The sequence below is a fragment of the Lycorma delicatula genome, chromosome 4 (assembly GCF_047948215.1).
Source record: "Lycorma delicatula isolate Av1 chromosome 4, ASM4794821v1, whole genome shotgun sequence".
Classification (NCBI taxonomy): Eukaryota; Metazoa; Arthropoda; class Insecta; order Hemiptera; family Fulgoridae; genus Lycorma; species Lycorma delicatula.
In genome coordinates, this window is record NC_134458.1 from 9,479,625 (window position 1) to 9,502,947 (window position 23,323).

Genomic DNA, 23,323 nt, shown 5'->3' on the forward strand with positions numbered 1-23,323 from the left:
TAGGAACGTATTCCAGTATATAATAATTTGTCAGTATACATTTTGCTACAATTAGCCAGAAGATGAAATGGGACAAACATAAATTTTATGCTATATTGCAATCTTTGTATGTCTGTTAACTCATGCAATTCATAATGAGTTAGTCAGTGATTTTACGTTATAAGCCTTCCTTGCAGCTTTAAGACATTTCACTACAAGTAGAGGCCACATTGCCAATTTGTATAGTGATAACGGCACAAATTTTGTTGGAGCCAACAGTGAGTTAATTTCATTGAGGAAACTTTTTCTAAATTAAGAAATCAATGCAGATATTCAAAATTACACCACCAAGTCACATCTCAAATGGCATTTCATACCACCTAATTCGTCTCACTTTGGTGGGTTATGGGAGGCGCTGTAAGGTCTATGAAACATCATTTGAAAAGAGTAATGGGTAAAATTTATCTGACATTCGAAGATTTTTCCACTCTTTTATCTGATGTAGAAGCTATCCTAAATTCGAGACCTATTTCCTCTTTATCCAATGACCCTAGCAATCCATCTTATTTGTCACCTGGGCATTTTCTAATTGGTAATCCTATTATAACCTTGCCTGAACTCAATTTGTCAGAGGTAAATTGTAACAGGCTTTCCAGATGGCAGCAAGTACAGAAGATGCGTCAAAATCTTTGGTCTTGATGGTCACATGACTACCTTCATGGTTTGCAACAACGCAGCAAGTGGAATTCAACAGCTGAAAATCTTCATCCAGGTTTGGTAGTGCTAGTGAAAGAAGACAATTTACCACCTTAGTAGTGGAAAATGGCTGTTGTACACAGTGTCTTCCCGGGTAAAGACAGTTTAGTGTGTGTAGTGCAATTAAGGATTGGCAACACAATTTTCTAAAGACCTATCATTAAACTTGTGCCATTGCCAATAAACTGAGACAATGTAATTAATATTGATCAAAGATCAACATGCGGGGAGTATGTTGGGTTTCAAATTATCCTCCAGCTGTTTGAAGGACTGGAGACTGGAAAGGCAGAAAGTATTAAAATAATTAATAAGTAATGACTTTTTAACATATAATTAATAAAACAAACTTTCAATATGACTCTTTAAGGTAGAAGATATTGCCAGACAGAAGTTATCTTGTGTTGTCCAAAATATAAGATTTTTTCTTTATTTTATTATGAAGTAGAATATAAGAACATGACAATTGATCATGCATTTTATTCAATAAATGAATATTTTGAAGAAGTAGGGAAATAAAAAGGGAGTTTATAACCAGTTCAAATAAATCTATCAAGCTAGGATATTTCAAGGTTTAGTTAACAAACTATAATATTCATTGAACAGCAGGATAAGATTTAAAATAATTAAAAATTATAACTGACTCGCTTCAAAATTATTGCAATTTGCTCTTTCAAAGGCTTTTTGGAGTTAATTAGCATCAGTACTTCTTCATTGAAATATCCATTAGCACCGTTGAAAATAACACCCATCTTAAAAAGATTAGAAATTGTATTAATTGAATAATATATCAATTAATTTATTTTATGTTAATTTGTATTTGCTAATCTAATTTGTTGTTTTTGTCAAATTTAATGTGTTAAGGCCGCTTTTACTAATCTTGTCTCTTCACTAAAATGCCTGCAAGAAGACGTTTTGGAAGACTAATGAGTCTGCTGTATTGTACTATGAAATTATGAACCATATAGTACATTATTTTACATAAATTTATTAATAAAGCTCATGCTTGGGAATTGATTCAAATTTAAAATATTTGAATAAAAATCCAAGTACATATTTTTGGAACTTTGTCCAGCAGTATTTTAATTTCTTTTTGTAAATATTAACGTAGAAACATCTTATTTTTTATATACTGATAACAGAATTTATTTTAATTTTTTATTTCTGTGTTGGTTATCTTAGCCACAAGTAATAAATCCATTAACGGGCCAGTACCAGTTTGTCATAAATAGTGGTGGAGCTGCAACACAGCCGATTCTGCCTTCCATAAACCAATCTATGGTTGTACCCCAGCATCATGGTCGCTTAATGCCTCAAATACCAACAATAGTTACATCACAGTTTGAATTAGATAGTAAGTATAAAATGCTTTGATATAAGGCTTTAAAAATATTCTGTATACAAGCACTCAAAAATGTTTTACTTTATGGATACAATTGTCTACACTAATAATTTTTTTGCCACTTATAAAGCATCATAATATTATTAATTAGCACGTAGTAATATTATCACTGTATAATAACATATTCTGCATTAAGCTGGAACTCTTTGATATCATGTTTTCTATATATCTAGATGACGGTTGTATTCTGTATCATGTTCTGCTTTCTCAATGAAATTGTTTCATATGAAACATCCATTTCACTTAGTTTTATTTTTTACTCTATTTAATAATGTTTGTTAAAATTTTGTTCACAATATAATAACAATAAAAACTACAAAACAATTTAAACATTTATGTCGAGTTGCTGGTAATGTACAGAGTTGTACGTTCCCAAGCAACTAGGTTGTCTTAGAATCATGTTAAATGACATGGAATTCAGCACCAAACGGTTTGATAAGATACTGTTAAGGTCCTATCCTAAAAAAAAATATAGTATGAGACTTGTGGATGGCATACCAATTATGGACATCATACTGACTTAGTATATAAGCTAGTGATAAATAAACTCCTGGATCTCTTACATGTTCTATATTACCACAGACTCCAATAACTGGTTATTTTCTAAAGTACTTCCTAGTTTCAGAAAGAGGAAATTCAAATTACTGACTTGTTTATTGACTCGTGTCATATTACAATTATTGATTCATATTGTACAGTGTAACAGTGTTTTCTCTGATTAATTTTTATTATTTGGTCAAAAAATTTCAGAGGAGTCAGACATAAAGCTTCCTATCTTCTTGTGAAGACCAGAGGCACATGTTTATTTCTATTATCTATTTCAGAAAGTGTTTCTGTGATCCAGAAGGTTACAAAAAATTATAACTTTTAATGCAAGTTGTTAATGGGAGGGGGATTAATAATATTAATAGCTTCATATAATTAATGTAGATTGGAGATAAACATTTTTTTAACTGAAAAACTTTGATTCAAGTTAAAGAGAAATCCTATTTTCATTTACTGACCCCCATCATTTTTTTACTGCTGCACGAACTATTCAGTAAAATATTTTGTTTGTGAAAATCACTAAAAACAAATATTTGTTTTTGCAATTTGTTTATCAGTACTGTCATCTTAAACAGCTCCATTATTGTTTCTGGTCGGTCAATCTATTAATTTTATTAGTTATTCTGTCTCTCTTTATCAGTGTTTTTGTCAAAGGGAAAACTCACTTCTTCAACATGGCTGCATTTACCTAATTCTAAAATGTTTGTTGCTTCTGTTGCAATGTGATATTTAATAACTTTTTTGTTGTGGAGAGTAGATAAATTTTGATAAATCATATTTTCACTGTTCACTAGAGAATTGTTTTGATATGAATTATCTTGTAACCAATTTTAGAAGCTTCAATTATTAAACTGCTAATTATATTGCAAAATTGGTTATATCTTAATTGCTTTCAATTTTAGTAAGATATGAAAATTTTGAAATGGTTTTCAAAATAATTTGATAGTGAATGTCTTTTACCAATTTGTCATATAAAGACTAACATCAACTTCAATGATTATAAATTGATGACAGTCTTAATTGTCATAATATGCATTTAAAAACTTAGTCTTAATATAATCTAAATCTTTGAAAATCTTTTCTCATTTTAAAGTTTAGATTTTTATGAGTTTACCAAAATGTTATGGTTTTTTCTTTCTTTTTTTACTTTCATTGTTAATATTTTTCTGTTCATTTAATTTCAGACAGAAACAATTTCCTCAATGGAAACCCTCCTACAGGAATATACAGCACATTCCCAGAACAACAGCTACCAGCAGGGAGTGACAAAGTAGATATGCTTGATATTCCTGGGAAAGGTCGATGTTATGTCTATATAGCTAGGTTAGTATGGTTGTTATTATTTATGTAATACTATAAAGTGAGATATTAAAATCACAAAGCATCATTTTACATAGGAAAATGAATTAACAGGAAAACTTATTTGAATAGCAAAAAGGGAAATAACAATTTTTAGTAATTATAAAAAAATTAAAGAAAATTTTGAATGTTTATCTATTAGGTGGTTATTTAAAAATGTGAACCTGCTGTAATAGTGGTGTGAGCAGGTGAAGGTAGCCTGTGAGTTTGAATCTTCTTGCTCTGAATTAGAGTAGGTTATCCAGCTTGGTCAATTAGTTTGTACTGAAACATTGTTTGAAATGGACATCTCTACATTATTATGTCAGAATCATGTTAATTTTAAAAACTGAGTAGTAATTTTCCAGTTTTTTAAAAAATTGGAAATTTTTTATTTAACTGTAAAAAGTCACCAAAATAGAGGCTTGTTTATGTAGGTGTGTAGATATGCTATTTCATATACATGAGTGTTTTGAGTGGTACAAAAACTTTACTAAGGTCAAGAGTATAAAAAAATTTAAAAAAAAAAAAAAGTCAAATTATTCAAAAAATGATATTTTTGATATTCAAATGACACATACATTTATAATATTGTCAAATAGACTGCTAAGTTCATTTTGTGAGATCAACTACGTAGGAAATAGCATCCATAAAGCCTTACTATTTCGAGCAAAAAGAGCACCAGAGAATACTATTCTGACATTCTGAAATGCTTGAATACTTATTGAAGCTTTTTGTGGTTGCTTGACCACATTTGCTGTATAAAGTCATTACATGTTTGTAGCTTAATGTTTTCAGTATAAACCAAAAACGAAGAAGCATCCAAGCAAAGGAAGATGCACACATTATCAAGAGTGAAGAAGAAAATGCCCACAAAGACCTAACCAAAAGAAATTTTGATAGTTTTCTTTGATAGATTTTTTTTTTTTTTGATGGATAGGATGTAATCATGACTAAATTTATACTGCCACTCAGTATGACTGAATAAAAAAAAGGGTCACCTTCCCTTTCATAGCGTTCTTTCAAGTTTGTACACACTTTGAGTCTTGTTTCCTTGTGTCGTTGCTTTAACTCTTTCGGGACCCACCTTAAACTTGTTTTGCTGTACTTGAGTTGTTACTGATAACGTTATGAACTATGCCAACACTTACTGCAACTGTTTTTGCTATATGTTCAACTGTAATATGTTATTCTTCACAAATAATGTTGTCAATGTGGGTTTCAAGTGAAGAAGTTGACACTTCAACTGGCCGACCAGGACGTTGCTTGTCAATCACTGAGGTTCGACTGTTTTTGAACTGTTCTACCCACTTATAAAATTTCCACAGTTCATACAACTTTCACCATACTGCAAAATCATTTGAGAAAAGATTTTAGCCAGTTTTTCACTTTCAGAAAGCAAAAAACAGATCACTGAACGTTGTTCAACTAATGTGGAAACTTCAAGCGGACACGCCATCGTTAAATGCAATATTGAGGTTATAAACAAAACAGTTTTTATCCATCAGCTCTTCTCAGCTCATCCCAGTGATGCCAATCTAAAGTCATGAAAGTACAAAACTCCTCCTACAAACTGTTTCATTTATACATCAATTTGTCTTTAATTATTGAATGTCCCCTCCCCATATATTGATATATCTATTATTAAAATTAAGCAGAATATTTTTTAAATATATAAAATTTGTCTTCACATCAATCCCAGTTTTTTCTTATATAAACATATAAATTAACAATTCATTTATATATTTTTTTTATTAAAATGGTTTATTTTACAGGTATTCCTATGATCCATACCAACAATCACCGAATGAATGCCCTGAAGCTGAGTTAGCTGTCAATGCTGGAGATTACCTTTTAGTCTGGGGGAATATGGATGAGGTATGCATTTTTAATTTTTTCTAATCAATGCATTAATTTAATATTGTTTACAATTTTTAATAGTCTTATGAACTTATGTTTGTTAGAATTCTCATATAGTAATAGTATATATTTTTCTGTTTTACATTTTCTTAATCAGTTGTTTTAGTAATAAAACTTCTGTCTTGATGTCTTCATTCCATTTTATGCAGAAAATTAATTAAAAAACTTTGTGGGTTCAAAATTAATTTGGTCAAACTAAAATAACAACAAAGCAATTTGTACAGCTTGATGTAGAGGATTCTGATCTGATTCATTTGTTAATATTCTTAGATGCTAATATATAATATGATAATAAGTAACAAACATATTTATTATACTGAATAAAACCAGTGTTTATGTTTTCTTTTTTTATTTCAATTGGTGGTAAATAATATTTTTATGACCTTTTTTGAAATTGTAACTATAATGATGTTTCTTCTAGGTGTATGGAACTTGTTCATAATATAGGTTTAAAGGATCGTTTGTCAACCTGATTGTTTGTAGCAACCCCTGTGGGGGTCATGGGGATATGAAAGGGAGATCGTGAAAACAGTCTACAACTTTACATGTAAACAATAATAAAATTGTTTTATGAGGAAAAAGATCATTTATTATAAACATTTTACTTCAAAAATCAATTTTAACCCTTTGTACTTGGAATTTCAAAAAATCTAAAAATTATTTTTTAGATATTCACATGAAGATTACACACACCAACAATCTAGTTGATATCTTCATTTGTTAGCGGGAAATTAAAAAAAAATAGTAAATTTCATTCTTATTCCAGTTTAACCCTTTAAATTTGGAATTTCAAAAAATTCTTACTTAGTGTCCACTTACACTGTACCGTAAGAAGAACATTTATACAAATTTTCATTAGTTTATCTTCAGTAGTTTTTGCTGTTCATTTATGAATTGGTATTTATTTAGTTTTTGGTTCATTTATGAGTTGGTCAGAAAAAGTTGCTTTATAGGTAGGAGAGGTACAGATAATGTATATATACATATATAAAATATATATAAATATACATTTTTTCTTCTCTTTTTTTGGCATCGACTGCAACAGTATGCAGTGACTGCATTCATTGTTCTTAACTTTGATGTTCTACAGCAATTAATTTACTGAATGTAGCTTTGCCCATTCCAAGATCCTACTCCCTTATATTTTCCAGAAGTTGGATTTTTTGTGTACTTTATAAGTACATATGTAAAGAAAATACATTAATGAGATGGTTGTGTTTGTTTTTCATTTAAAAGTTTCTTCATACATAGGTGTATGTTAGAAACACACAAAAGCAAATTGTTTTCAAGTGATAAAAGACAATTCCTACATTTAGTATTTAGTGCAACCATACATGAAAAATACTTTTCACAGAGGTAGGACATAGGGAAAGGAATTAATATTTTCAATGCTTCTGTGACTAAATTTCCATATTCACATTGACTAGCAAGCCAAAATGTATCTAAATCTTCAGATGTGAATTGTAGTTGTAACAGTTTTTTGGCAGACATTTCGATGAGCTGGTCATGAATCTTAACTGGTAACTTTGCAGCTGCAACAACATTTTCACTAAATGGATTCAGTTCCCATCTCTTTGAGAAATAACTTTTATCTTCCGGGAAGTACTCTGTCAACTGAATTTTTAGTTCATGCAAATGCATTTTCATGGTATCAAACTGTGGTGAATAATAGTCTCTTCTTCATCCAAATTTTTCTCCGTATAATCGGAAGTGAATGGAAACATATCTAAATTTTTGCTTTGAAGACAAATAATCTAGATATCAGGCTTCTTAATGGATTGCTGAATTATCTGATTGTGTACATTGGCAACCATGTCATCGATTTGCCTTGATACTGTGTCAGAGAGCAGAATTTTTTTGCTTCTGTCATATCTGTAAAAACACTGACCATATCAATTTCAGCAGGCAATATGAAGTTTTCTGCAATTGTATAGAGTTTGAACAACTTAGCTACTCTTAATGGCATAAGATAAAATGCTTCAAATGTAATTTTATCACTATGCCTTGATTTATAAATAGAAGCTTGTTAATTTCCCAAATTATGTAATTTTATTTTGAAAAATTCCAAGGGTTTGCTTTTATGATCCGGATGTTTAGTTTTCAAGTGTCAAATTAAATTTGATGACTTCATACTTGTATCGGAGAGGACTTGAAAGCAAACAACACACAATGGCTTTCCATCCAATGAGGTAAAACTATAATTTAAATAGCTCTCATTGTGTAGTCATGTCTTTTTACCAATCGATTCACTGAATGTAGATGGTTCACTTTGTTTTTTCACAAATTTATCCATTTTGCATAAGAATCTAACTGAAAAAAAAAAAACAGTTTCACTGTTTGACTGCACACTAAAAATCCTTTATTTCAATTATTATTATTTTCAATGAAACTACACTTTTATAAAAATAAATAAAGGCACCAGATACACGCTTCACATTCAAAACTAAACTGACATATGGCAATCCCTTATGTCTCTTTTATACTGCTGAGACCACGATGTGTTCAAACATATCATATGAATGTTCAAACAAGATGTCTCACAGCAAATATTATGCAAGCTGACCAAATTACAAGGAGCACGTACACATCAGGTTGGAACCTCTCTCTAAATTGCTCATGTTTGAACATTTCATCCAAGCATGTTCATATCCGTTGCTATAAATGCAGCTAAATAGTTTTAACTAGGTTTCATTGTGTTGGGGTTGGGAGTGTTGCAAAATATTCATTATATATTGTTTTAATTTTTGGGGGTTGTGGAGCTGAAAAGGTTGAGAATCACTGGTTTAAAGAATGCAGTATACAACATTCTGTGTATAGTAGATTTAAAATGTATTATAGTTTCAGTTTAAAGCATTACCTGAATTACTGCAGTACACTAAAAGTTTACTGCAGTCTATTTAAAAATTGTTCTGTATTTTTTTTTTTTACATAGAATGTGATGAATGTTGTCAAAATTTACTTTAAAAAATGATGATACACATCAACTTGAAACGAAACAACATATAATAATTAAAACACGGAAACAAATTAACCAGTGTGAATAAAAACAAAATTACATATCAACATAGGAATTTCACAACATGGTCATTTTAAGTATTTCACACGTACATTATTAATGCATTCCTTAATGTTGTTGTGAATAATTGACTTTCTTGATTTTATTTTTAAGCATACTTTATTTTTAAAACCTTAAAAAAAAGAAAGAGGAAGGTTCTCCCATACTTTCCTAGACATTAAATAAGGTGACTGCTTAAACACTGTTGAATTGCGTGGTGGTTAATTAAGAACTCAACATGGTTCCATGTTTTATAATTATTACACTTTCACATTTATGATAAAATTGTTTTGAGAATTTTTAAATGAATAAATTTGTAAGTTGTAAATACTTAAACATAGCTGGATAAGTATCCTATTTAGAATAAATAAATTATAGTAGTGATATTTAGTATATATTTTGTATTATTTCTCAAGTTTTTTGAAATTTAAATATGCTTCATAATTTTTGAATTCTTCAGAAATCTGAGTCCTATTTAAGTTTATGATCAGTTTAATTATCAGAAAATCTAGTTTTAGTCACTCAGTAAGGGTTTTGTTGGATGTATAGAAATAAATTTTAGTTTCGTAGGATGTTCATAACAAAAAGCTGATATGATTTTGACATGCTAAATGTAAACATTCCTTTGCCAATAAACCATGAAGTCAACAGTAAAGGTGACAGAGCTTGGTTGGATCCATAGCTCAATTATTTCAGAATCAGTGATTTTATCGAATTAAAATAAATATTGTGTATTCTACATTATTTAGTTAAGACTTTTCAATTTTGAATAATCTCATAATTAGAATTTTCACAGCTTTTCTTAAACAGTTGATTATATGAAACTTTTTATAAAATGAAGTTCCTGATGCAGAAATAGGGACATATTACAATAAAGTTGGGATTGTTTCAGGTTCTTTTTTGCACTTCTTGATAATTTTAGTTAAACCAGTTTTTTATATTTCATGAGTATGAAATTACAACCAGAAAGCAATGGATAAGAAAGCATTTACAAAAAGAAAATAATTATTATGTAGTCTTGTGACTACACAATGTTATGTAGTCTAAGGCTGTGTCTTGTGAAGTCTTATGTTTGGAGTGTACTTTTTTAAGGTTATGAAACATTGATACTAAGAAAAAAAGAAAAAAAAAGCCGAGAGGCATCTAAAGCATGGCACGAAGAAAATTAAGTGACAGATTGAAAAATTAAGAAGTAATGAGGAGTGAGTAAAAATAAAAACCTTAATCAGAACAATCCAGAATAGGAAAACTAACTGACTGGGATATATCATAAAATGAAAAGGGTTGATTAAAACAGTAGAAGGTACAAAGAAAAAAGGACAGCAAAGAGTAAAAATTATAGGTGTTCTAAAAAGATACAAGGAACTTAACATTTTAACAGGAAATAGTGGAGACTGGAGAAAAAATTTTGCTAGGAATCTGCCTCAAAGTAAACAGTCATATGATAATCATGAGTGGCAAAGGATATTCTTAATATCATAAAGTACAGTTTATATACTTAATGAAATTCTATACATTTTTGATGTGTATCATTAATTAATAGTGAGTAGTTTAATATTTTAATTTTCTCAATACCGTTTTTTTCAGGATGGATTTTATGATGGTGAACTTCTGGATGGACGTCGTGGTCTTGTGCCTTCAAACTTTATACAGAAGCTAGTTGGAGATGATTTATTAGAGTTTCATCAGGCTGTAGTACAAGGATTACGTGATTGTGATGACAGTGCCTCCACTAATATTCCTCAGGATCTTGACTATCATCATGCTAATGCTACTGGTCAGTTTGCTTATACTTATACATCCTTTATAATGCTCTTTCATACTTTTCATAATTGTGATAAAGTTTTAAATGTATATAAATCAAAAACTTTCTATGTAGATTTTTTATGTTGCTAGTTTTTGCAGGTTTACTTGTTCTTATTTTATTTTTTTTTTGGAGTTTTTTGTGAGCGAAGAATGCTTTGGTGTTATCATCACCCAGACACTTGTTTTCATGATAGGCTGATTAGAACTAATATATTATTCATTACTAGATGTTTACAGTTAATTCCTACTGTATGATGCAATAGGAACTTCCATCAGTGTAAATACACTGATTGAAATGTCTCCAAAGGCATTTGCATTGGTGGTATCCTGACAGAGACCAAACTGATGACTGTGTTGTTATCAAGTTTAGAGGATCTAAAAGAAGACCTCCAGTAAAACCCATCAGGGCTAGGAACTGAGGGGGTGGTGTGGCAGCTGGGATTGTCACAAGGTAGGTGTCTTCCCCCTATGGGGGGTCAGGATGTATGACATGCTCCATGTAAGTTACATGACACAAGGAACTTAGTTAATCCAGAACAGTTAAAGGGATTGACAAACAAAACTATACTATCAACAACCTCAGGTTATTGAAGTTTAGACATTAAAATCTAAGAATTATTAAATATAAACTAAACATTTGACTTTTGAAATGCTTAATATTTTTCTTTTATAGAGCCTTTCGAAGCTAATTATCAGTACTTCCTTCACTGGAGTTATTGGCAACATCGCTGCTAATAGTATTATTAACAATGGTGGAATAGGTGTCACTAATTATCTTTAAAAGGTCCTGTGGAAGAAAAAACTCCAGTATTTTGAAGATGAAATGTTAAATCTTTAATAACTTGGCAGTGTTGTTAGATTTTGTCATGCTGTTTAATGGATAAGAATTTAACTTAAAAGAAGTAATTTGTAATGTAGTATTATTAATAATTTTTATATTATAAATATTATTTTTATAAATCTATATATATAAATTTATATGTACACATTTTTTTCTTTTGTGCTTGTATACTAATTTACACTTATTTTTTACTAATGTACACTACAAATAGAATATAAAGTATTTAGTATACTACTTTCAACATAAATAAGTGAATGCTACCAAGCTGCACAAAATTATGTCTATTTTTTTAGATAAGTTGATATCATATTTAGTGAAATTCCATACCCTCTTGCTGTCTGAGATTCTACCCTCGTTTCCCTTTGCAATCTGAGATTTTTATTCCATTTTTCTCATCTAACGAAAATAAAACAGTCTATCCGATTGATATGTTTTCTAAATAGGTAACTGAATTTATTGTGTCTCAGATTTTAAACAGCATTCAATATGCAGGATAGAAATGCCAATCAGGAATACTGATTTCTACAAATTTATGATTATTGTTAAATAAGTCGTAATAATATACAGTAGACAAAACTACCATGGTGAAGTCCTTTCATCAAGAGTTATTCTTGAACATGTTTTTTCTTAAAACACTGACAAAAATGTCACTTTATGTTATATAGAAAGGGTCAACCATTTGAAATGTCTCAAGAGTAGTTGCTTGACCAATTCAACAAAAATTGAAACTCACCCTCTTGTTTTCTATGTGTCTCAGAACCTTAAAATTAATGTTTTTAAATTTTTTATTTAAGCAGTTTACCTGTGAGAGCCATTTTTGTTAGGAGAACAAAGAACTATATGAATGCAAAGACCAAGAGCACATTACAATATTAAACAATTGGATGCTGCTTGTAGCATTTTGGTGTATCACCTTCATTGAAATTAATTAAAAATTAAGATACTGGAAGCTACCACAAGTATGTTCCTCTGTCAGTGTTTTGTAAGATGTTACTTTATTTCAGACTCCAAGGACTATGATTACTATCCAAGTATTGTACCACTTTCACTTAAGGAAAAAGACTCTATTGCTTGTGTGTATGATGATCAGTGGTGGATAGGAGAAGTGGTAGATATTAGCCTCGAAAATGATGATGTGCAGGTTCGTTTTTTCCACCCAGCTGGTACATCATTTCAAAAGTCTCAACAAGACAACGTGTGGGTACCGATCTGCAAAGTCCTGGGAAAGTTGAAATCAGTTGAACTAACTACAGTGAGGGGTCGTTCTCACACAATTTCAAGAGAATTATCAGAAGAGATATCACAGCTGTTGGTTAACCACATTAAATAATAGACTTTCATTGCTACAAAAACAGGCTATTTCATTGAAGAATAATTAAAATTTTGCTACAATTTATTTTTTCTTCGATAGTGTTTATAAAAACAAACCAATATAAAAATAAAAGTGAATTCTTGAAAAAAGATGTAGGCTACTCATTGAAATCACAGTTTGGGAAAGTTTTACAAGCATTTTTGAATCAAAATTGTATTAGGTTACTGGCATTGGTTAAGTTATCATTAAATTATGATCTACCATTAATAATTTTTTAAAAAAACTATTTTAAAAATATTGATAATGTCAACTTCAACAACAGAGGGGTTAAATATAAAAAATATATAATGTGCAAAGAAGACAAGAAACCCTCTTGGAGCACTTATTTGGCGAGTCAAAATGGTATCACTTTTAACAGATTTTTCATGATTTTGAAGAGGTTATAACTTTTTTATTAGTACAATACACAAGAAACCTTTTTATTTGCCATAAACATCTACAAAAACACTGCAAGTTGTGCAAATTTGAGATTTTTATCACCAGCCCCATCAGAAAAAAATTAGTTTTCAAAAATTCATAAAACTTTAGAGGTAAGTATATCACCATTAATATTATTTATGGTAAAACTACTAACATACACCTACATATAATAGATAGTTCAAACTGTGTATGCCATCCCTGCCTCTTGACAAAAAATACCAAAAGTGAAATTTTACTGTTTTTCATGTTCAAATTTATTGGTAATTTTCTCATAGAAAGAAGAGAGATAGACCAATCTTTAACCTTGAGAAAATATGAATAGATTGCATTTTGATTCATCCTTCCAGGACTAATAGTTTTCTAGTAATGATTTTTTTTCTGTAAACCCTCACTGTCACAAAAATAGGTGTGTGCACCATAACAAAAATGGCCATCACAGATGCTTAAATAAAAAATTAAAAAAAAATAGTTTTAAGGTCCTGAAACATGTAGGAAACAAGTGGATAAGAATCAATTTTTTTTGAACTGGTCAAGCAACCAGCTTATGTTTTTTTGGGACACTTCAAATGGATTGACCCAAAAACATTTGAATTATCAGTAATTTTGCATTACAGGATATAAAAAAAAGCAAGGTGTAAGTGGAGATTTTAAATTAATAGAAAAATTAAATTATTGTACAGATTAAAATGTTTAACTACACTACACTAGTTATTATTTTCTACTCAGGTTTAGATAAGCTGCTAGAATGATATTTCGTTGTTATTTTTTAAATCTGTTACAAAAATAACAAATATTAATACTTAGATTAGATTGGCAGTTAATAAACCACATGGCACCTTAGCTTAACTTTTTGTTTAGTTGCCCAGAACTAAATATAAACTGCATCCAGTTAATCATGCAAAACCCACCGGGTTGGTCTAGTGGTTAACGCGTCTTCCCAAATCAGCTGATTTGGAAGTCGAGAGTTACAGCATTCAAGTTCTAGTAAAGCCAGTTATTTTTACACGGATTTGAATACTAGATCGTGGATACCGTTGTTCTTTGGTGGTTGGGTTTCAATTAACCTCACATCTCAGGAATGGTCGAACTGAGAATGTACAAGACTACACTTCATTTACACTCATACATATCATCCTCATTCATCCTCTGAAGAATTATCTAAACGGTAGTTACCGGAGGCTAAACAGGAAAAAGAAAGAAAGTTAATCATGCAAAGGACATATTGCGACCATTAATATTTAATTTCAGTCATCTATGGGAAATAATTTTTTAAATAAATAATTGACTGACGGCATTTTATCTTTATTTCCTTTTATTTTCCAAGGTTCTACTCCTTGAGATATTCTAGATGATATGGATAATATTCATTCCATATCATCTAAAGTAGCTTATAGAAAAAACTACTTTCCTTAAAATGAAGCAGTGATTAAAAATTCTTTTATCTCATTCCTTTTGTACATATTTAGGGAAATGAATAACTGTATTTAATTAATAGAATATATTGTTATACTTTTCTGTGCCAGTTGGCTGGTTTAATGAGTTTTTGATTTTTTTTTAATACTGATCTTTAATCCATATATGTTTACTTGTTGGATGCCATAACATGCTTACTAAGTGACTTGATATAAGATACAAGATATTTAAGTAAATGGCATGCCATTTCCAAGAATAACAGTCATCCTATACTGATCTTAATTGGGGAAGTGATGAGTGACCAGGTGGTCACTGTTGCCATCTTCAACGAGATAAATTTATTGTTGCATATCAACATGTCAAGCTGTCTGAAATGCAGATGATATCACTGGTGAACAAAAAAGAATTTTTTTTCTGAGGAAGAAAAATTTGTGATTCTGATAGTATTATTTCTTCTGAGTTCAAATATGAAATCAGTTTTCCCCATCATGCAAGGTTTCCGAGACAGGCATTTATAATTTCAAACATTTTAATACTTTTTGTATTCTTAACTGCATAATATTCAAACATTTGACTCACCTAGAAAGTAAGAAATGACAGTTTTCTGCTACATTTCATCTGTGGAGCATTCCTCTTGATGGTCCAACAACAATTGGCCAGCTTATTAGGATTCCAGTTGCCTTTATACCTCTGTTCTATAGCTGAAATCTCCTGATGAAAGTGTTCCCCATTCTCATCGCTCACTGCGCCAAGATTTTCCAGGAAGAAATCTTGGTGTGACTACAGGAAGTGTACTTTTAAGATCATATTACAACCCAAATTTGTATAAGATTGTTGACAATATCACAGTAATATTCCGCCTTTCGAGTTCCCAGAAAACTGTGAGTTACATTTTTGAATGCTTGCCAAGCTGCTTTCTCCAGTGGATTCCTCAAACTTTTCATCATGCATTAGTAATCATATTTGTGGGCCCACAAACATTCCTTCTTTAATTTTTGGAAACTTCTGTTTTAAGTACGTGAAACCAGGAGTATTGTCCATGGCCTTGACAAAATTCTTCATTAATCTTATTTTGTTATGTAACATAGGTAGATACACATTTTTAGGATAATAAAATGGGTCAAGTTTCACATTTTTCTGTTCAGCAATGAGTGATTTGTTAGGCCATTCTTTTCTAACGAAATGGTTTTTTCTGTCCCTACTATCCCATTCACACAAAAAATAACAGTACTTAGTGTAACCAAGCTGCAGACCAAGAATAAGTGCACTTACCTTCAAATCGCCACAAATGTTCCATTCATACACTGTATACTGAACGTTTTCCAGTAAAAATTTAAAGGTTTTGTATGTTTCTTTCATACTAGCAGAGTGACCCACAGGTACTGATGGAAATTTATTGCCATTATGCAGAGGCACAACTTTTAAACTAACTTTATAGGAATCGGTGAACAAGCCCCTTTTGTTGGGTTATATTCATTACAAAGTGTCTCCATAAGAGAACAAATGTTGTTACAAAACATAAGCCATTTTCTTCAGAAAAATAGTCTTTAAATTCAGAATGACGATTATGATAAGTACATATCATTGTATTCCTTTGAAGATGATTCCATCTTTTTAGTTGGGAAGCAAGCATTTCAGACTGTTTTTTGGATAACTTTAAATCTCGTAAAAGATCTTTAAGATTTTCTTGAGTCAGAAATGAAGAAAGGTCAGATGAACTGCTTTGTTCAAAAGTTGTATCACCAGAATCTGTTTCTTTTTCTTCCTTACATCCATCTTTTTCATCCTTACTTCCACTCCTGAGCTTTCCATCAGACTCAGCTCTCTCCATCTAATGACACAGGTTCTGGAGGCTTTGGTAATGGCAATTCTTTGCAGGTGTGGAGCTGGTATCATTGCAGATTGCAAGTTAGAGTACACTACTGTATGTTTTGATTTTGACATAATCCCTTTAATGTTTGTTACGCAGAAATAACAGTCAGATGAGTGATCTTTGGGTTCCCTCCAAATCATAGGGATAGCAAATGGCATGTGGCATATGCCATTTTCCATGCAGTGAGAAGCCTAGAACACGATAAACAACAGATATGTGGGGCCCAGGTCCTTGTTTGGTCCCTGACTTTACACCCAAAATGAAGTTCATAACACTTTCTCCTACTGTAGTAAGGTTTTGTCTTTGGGACTTGAACGTCACTTTACCACATACAAGGTGTGTGAGAAAAGTAATGAGACTGATTTTTACTTACCAAAGGCTTTATTTTTTCAAACAACAATATTATCCCCTTCAAAGTAGTTCCCTTGGGCAGCTATACACCGGTTGAGTCGTTGTTCCCACTCCTGGTAGCAGCGCTGGAATGCTTGAACTGGTAGGGTTTTTAACTGGTCGGTCACAGTCTTTTGAATGTTCTCCAGAGTTCCAAAATGACGTCCTTTTAAGACATGTTTCAATTTCAGTAAAAGGAAAAAGTCACAAGGACTCAAATCAGGTGAATACGGGGGGTTGAGGAACCGTAGGAATGCATTTTGAGGTCAAAAATTCCGTGATGGAAATGGGCATGTGACACGGGGCATTGTCATGATGAAGCATCCACTTGTCTGCAATGTCTGGTCTCATGCGAATCACTTTTCCTGAGCCTTTCAATGACACCTTTGTAAAACACTTGGTTGACAGTTTGTCCTGGAGGAACAAATTCTTTATGCATGATACACCTACTGCCAAAAAAGCAAATCAGCATGGTTTTTATCTTTGATTTGCTCTTTCGACATTTTTTCGGTTGAGGAGATGACGGAGTGTGCCGCTCTTCGCTTTGCCGCTTTGTTTCAGGATCATACTCAAATATCCAGGATTCATCACCTGTGATCACATGATTGAAGAATTCTTGGTCATTGTCAGTTCTTTGGAGATCAACACACACGTTTCTTCGATTGTCCTTCTGTTCCGTTGTGAGTTTTTTTGGCAACAATTTCACAGAAACCTTTCGCATGTCCAAAACGTCTGTCAAAATTTTATGTACAGTGAATGTGTTTAAATTTAACTGTTCATTCATCATCCTTATTGTTAAACGACAGTCTGATCTCACAAGAACCCTCACATGCTCAATGTTTTCTTCAGATTTTGAAGTTGAAGGTCTCCCTGAGCAAGGTTGATCTTTAACGTGTTCTCGGCCTTCCAAAAATGATTTGTGCCAGCGGAAAACTTGTGCTCTTGATAAGCAATGTTCCCCATAGGTCTGTTTCAACTTTTCAAAGGTCACACTCGCGGATTCCCCAAGTTTAACACAAAACTTGATTGCACAATGTTGCTCTAAATTCTGATGCTCCATTTACATAACACACAACAAAAACATAACTTCACTGATGTCGCTGTCAAAAATAATGTGTTGGCTGAACAGAGTTGAAACTCGTACTGAGCATATGGAAGGGATGAACAAACCAGTTGAGCACAGACCGGTAGACACAGCGTTGCCAGATTGCTCGCAGTGTTACCAATCTCATTACTTTTTTCACACACCTCATACATAACAGAAATTGTTAGGATGATTTTAACAAATTCTAGGTAGTTTTTAACCAACGACTAATTCAAAGAAATAAAGTTGTAAATGTGTACACAGTAATTCAGACACACAAGCACTCACAAAGACATGTTTACTTGTTTGCTACTATCTCACAACTGGCTCGTTCTGATGAATGTGTGCCACACTAGATCATGTTTGTACATGTTTATACACGTCTGAATCTGCGCAACAGTTGCAACGTTAGCCTTTGAGTTAGTTCATTTGGTTCCATCATATTTAAAGCTCTAGGAGCTTCTACTTGATAAAGGACGAATGGGTGAAAAAATATTTTATATTTTTAATAGTTAAAAAAATTAAAATAACAGAAAAACTGTGGTAGATGGGGAAATTTCAAATACATATTTGAAAACAGAATTAAAAATGCATTATGTACACCTATTGGTACTCGTGAGTCAAAAATTATGTTGACCAGTGTATTTAGCCCTGCAAGTAACACCTTTCTTCTACTCACCACCAGAACTAATTACATAACAAACATCAATAATCTCACAGAAAGCAATCCTGATTAGCATCGTTTGTACTGTAGTATCACTTTCATGTATCATAGACATGAACAAGGTTAGAAAAGATAGAGTAAGACAGCAAATTATGTACACTTATGAAAAATAATATATTTTATAAACTCTTTCAATTCAGTATGGTAAAATCTAAACATACTTGTTACATTATATTTATTTAGTTATCTGTTTAATATATTCTAATTTTTGGGTATGAATACAGTGAATTCAGATTGCCTTTCTATTGTATTTGATTGCTGACCATCAATAATAAGTAGATTTAATATGTTTATGCGCAGAAACTGGTATAAATATGATCAACCTGCCTCACCTAATCATCTGAATGTCCAATGTACTATTTTCCCATCTCTAGCATGTTGACAACAGTATTCTCTCCAATTACATTAATATTGTGATATACATTTTCCATCCTATAGTTACTTTGTAGTTTTAACTCTACAGTTTGAAAAATAAAAATTTAAAGCTCTTGATTGTAAAATGAGCTAAAATTTTATTATTTTCTTCAGTAAAATTAGATCCATTTGCTATGTAATATAACAAAACAGAGTTATCAGTAAAGTAAACTTCTAATTTCATGGCATTTTCCAAGATAGTAGCACAAGTTTATTCCTCTCAAGGCAAAACAATAGTATGTTAGAGAGAAAGAATTAAAGTATGTTCTGGTTATTATGATTGATACAATGCACAATGCAATGTATAAAAAGTCTGTGTTAGGGTCAAGTGTTTTTTCATGAAAACTACTGTCTACATTACATTTATCTAAACTGAGACAGGAGATATTACAAATTTTGAATACGTACATTATGAATAGAGCCTGTTGGTTAATTCATATTCAACGCAATTACTTTTATATTTGATGATAAAGTTTATTTCATATCCTATATGTGTTTATATTTATGTAGTTGATCTAATTTAATAATTATTTCAGATGAGTTCGTAAAGCATACTATACAGGATTTTGAAACTGGTGACTTTTTAGATGATGAGGAAGAAGTTGTTCAAAATGGTGAAGGTCCAGGTAGGTAAACTTTAAAAAAAATATTTTTATCGCTTTAATTTTCATTAAGAATTCATTTTGTTTTTCTTTTATTTAAACATTTTTTTCTATTGGGCACTTTCTTCTGTCTGTTTTTTAATCACTTTTACCCATTTGTTTTATGACTTAAATTTTATTTACTTATCAATATTTTAAATGGTGTAACTGAACATGTAATTAGTTTTAATAATTGATGTTAGATGGTTATATTTTATGCTGGTAATTTATTATATAAGAACTTTTTTTTAAATATATTATTAGAATTTTAGCTTCTCTAAAGTTGTTTTTAACTCATAGTAATTTGTAAAATAATTATCATTGTAAAGAATGTTATCTCAGACTATGCTGCTTGTTGTGAGTTTGGAGTGTAATTGAATCCCCTGCTTCATCTAATTGAAGGAAAGAAGATGATGATCTCAGCTGGTGAATTTTTTGCAAATTGTAAGTGGCATCAGTAATTTAGCATATATATATATATGCTAGATGCCTTCAGCATCCAATGGAAAGCTGTACCCAGAATTCTTTAAACTTAGAGATATGTAGAAATTGGTTACTAAATGTGGATTAAGCTGTTGGCAGCTTATCCATTGTTATCTCCAGCAGTATTAAGTCTACTTTAAATAGAGAAATATTTTTATTATCTGACTGTTTTTTATTTCTATAAGCTTTTTCATACATATTGTTGGGTTCCTAATGTAGTTTATACTTCCCACCAATACACATGTGTTTATCGTTGCTAAGGTCCATTGTTTTGACAATGGTAGGCAACATGAATCATTACATTGCAGCTACATACATTCTCTGATGCATCTCAAGCAGGTTATGGAGCCTGTGTGTATCTAAGAAGTGAATATGCAGACAGTAACATTGAATGCGAGTTGGTGTGCTCCAAAACAAGAGTAGCTCCTATTAAGGCTGTAACACTGCCGAGATTAGAGTTGTGCGGTGCTACATTAGCAGCAGAATTGGCTCAAAAAACATTGTCATCTTTGAAGATTAATGTGATCAAAAGGTATTTTTGGACTGATTAAACGATAGTTTTGTCATGGCTGTCATCTATTTCCACAAACTGGAATGTTTTAATTGCCAATAGAATTACGAAAATTCAAAACTTAACAGTTATTAAGGACTGGAGACATGTTCCAAGTAGCGGAAACCTGGCTGATCTGGCCTCACAAGGTGTCAATGCCGATCAACTGATAGATTCATTGTTGTGATGGAAGGTACCATATTGGCTGTCAAGTGATTGTACTTGGAATAGTTCACAAGATGTTCACTTACATAAGGAGAAGGAGCTTCCAGAATATAAATCGCAACTACATGTTTGTGTTGCTATCGATAACAATAGTTTTATTTATAAATATTCATCATTTCATAAGTTACAGCATGCTTATATTCTTGCTTATATTCTAAGGTTTAGCAACAACTGTAGACTAAAGGACAATCAGTATCATCTTTCTGGATGTTTGACAGTTACAGAACTGCATGATTAAACAAAATTGTACACATAATTCAGACTGAAAATTTTGGTGAAGGAAATTAATGTCTTCAAAAAACAAGGGAACTCGATTCAAATAGCAAGTTAATACAATTTTGCCCATTTTTAGATAAAGATCAACTTCTCAGGTTGGGCGGAAGATTACAAAAATCTATGCTTTGTTACGACCAGAAACATCCTCTGTTACTACCATCAAACAATCCTATTACTAGCTTAATCATGAAACAAGAACATGAAAGATTGTTACATGCTAGACCTCAAACTGTGTTAGCATCAATACGACAAAAATTTTGGCCTCTCAATGGACGAAATCTTGTCAGAAGGACAATTCATGATTGCATTACATGTCTTAGAAACAAACCAAGGGCAACTGAACAGATTATGGGGCAACTCCCCACCAGCCAAGTTCAACACAACTTTGACCTTTTCTGCATGTTGGTGTTGATTACTGTAGACCTGTAGAAATTCTTCAGAGTCATCGTCGAGGAGCAAAAACTTGTAAGGGTTACATTGCAGTTTTTGTAAGCATGAGCACAAGAGCTATTCACCTGGAACTATTGCACGAGTTAACTACATTATCATTTCTAGCAGCATTAACAAGATTTACATCATGAAGAGGCAAGTGCATTCAAATTTTGTCAGATAATGCAAAAAACTTCATCGGAGCTAGAAATGAATTACGAGATATATGTGCCTTACTTTCATAAAAAAACATCAAGAAGCTGTTGTGCAGTCCATCAGCCAAGATGGCATTCAGTGGAACTTCATTCCTTCTTGATCACCTCCCTCGGCAGATTGTGGGAAGCCAGTGGGAAGTCAGTTAAACATCATCTTGTTAGAGTTATAGGTAAGACAAACTTAACCTATGAAGAATTAAACACAGTATTATGCAAGGTGGAAATTGCTTAAATTCCCGTCCACTGACTCCTTTATCCTCTGACCCATCTGATCTCAATCCCTTGACTCCTGATAATTTTTTAATAGGCAAGCCATTGGTAACAATTCCAGAGAAAGATGTAACCCAACTTAATATTCACAGACTTGACAGGTGGCAACGCATCACCTAGTTAACACTTTTGGCAGCGATGGAAACGAGAATTCATGTCTGAACTTCAAGCAATGTTAAAGTGGAGGAAGACTTCACAAAATATAAAACCAGGTATGCTTGTCGTAATTAAGGAAGACAATATTCCTCCTATAACTTGGAAATTAGGCCGTGTCATAGAGGTTTTTCCAGGAAAGGACAGCAAGGTCCGAGTGGTTGCTGTGAAAACCGAAAATCAAATCTTTAAGAGAAGTGTTGTTAAACTGTGTGTTTTGCCAATAGACGCTGAAAACAAACTGGATTAATCAATTCAAGTGAAGAAGAAATTGAACCATTTATGGAAAAGACTCAAGATTATTTATTCATTCAAGGCTTCATTCATTTAAAGACACAAGACTTATTTATTCAAGGTTTATTTATTTTCAACTATTCATTGATTAACTCAAGATTTATTCATAGCTTCATTCATTGATTAACTCAAGATTTATTTACAAGAATTATTCATTCAAGGACTTAATTCAAGTATTATTTGTTCGTTAATTTATTACTTGAATGTTAAACAGTGTGCCCACTTCCAGTTAGTGACAATCACAGAACTGATTAGAATCATTAAGTCATTCTGAACTTAACCTTTATTCCATTAAGTGTTATATATTTTGTAATTTTTTGTATTAATTTCATTATTAAATTTTGTTTTGTTCTTATGTTTTTTTTTGTTTTATGTTTGTTCTTATGTTGTTCATGTTTGTTTATGCTGAAAACTGATGTTTTCAAGGTGGACGGTATGTTGTGTTCCTAACGCAGTT

The 23,323-nt window shown here is 31.6% G+C and overlaps 1 protein-coding gene across 1 annotated transcript in view; it reads left to right on the plus strand.

The window, feature by feature from the left end:
• Rbp (RIMS binding protein) overlaps positions 1–23,323 on the plus strand; it is a 453,814-nt gene that overhangs the window by 217,515 nt on the left and 212,976 nt on the right. The window contains exons 11-15 of the mRNA XM_075364347.1: positions 1,915–2,086; positions 3,865–4,003; positions 5,794–5,896; positions 10,581–10,770; positions 19,867–19,956. Coding sequence (XP_075220462.1) covers positions 1,915–2,086; positions 3,865–4,003; positions 5,794–5,896; positions 10,581–10,770; positions 19,867–19,956 — 694 coding nt within the window. The remainder of the gene's footprint in view (positions 1–1,914; positions 2,087–3,864; positions 4,004–5,793; positions 5,897–10,580; positions 10,771–19,866; positions 19,957–23,323) is intronic.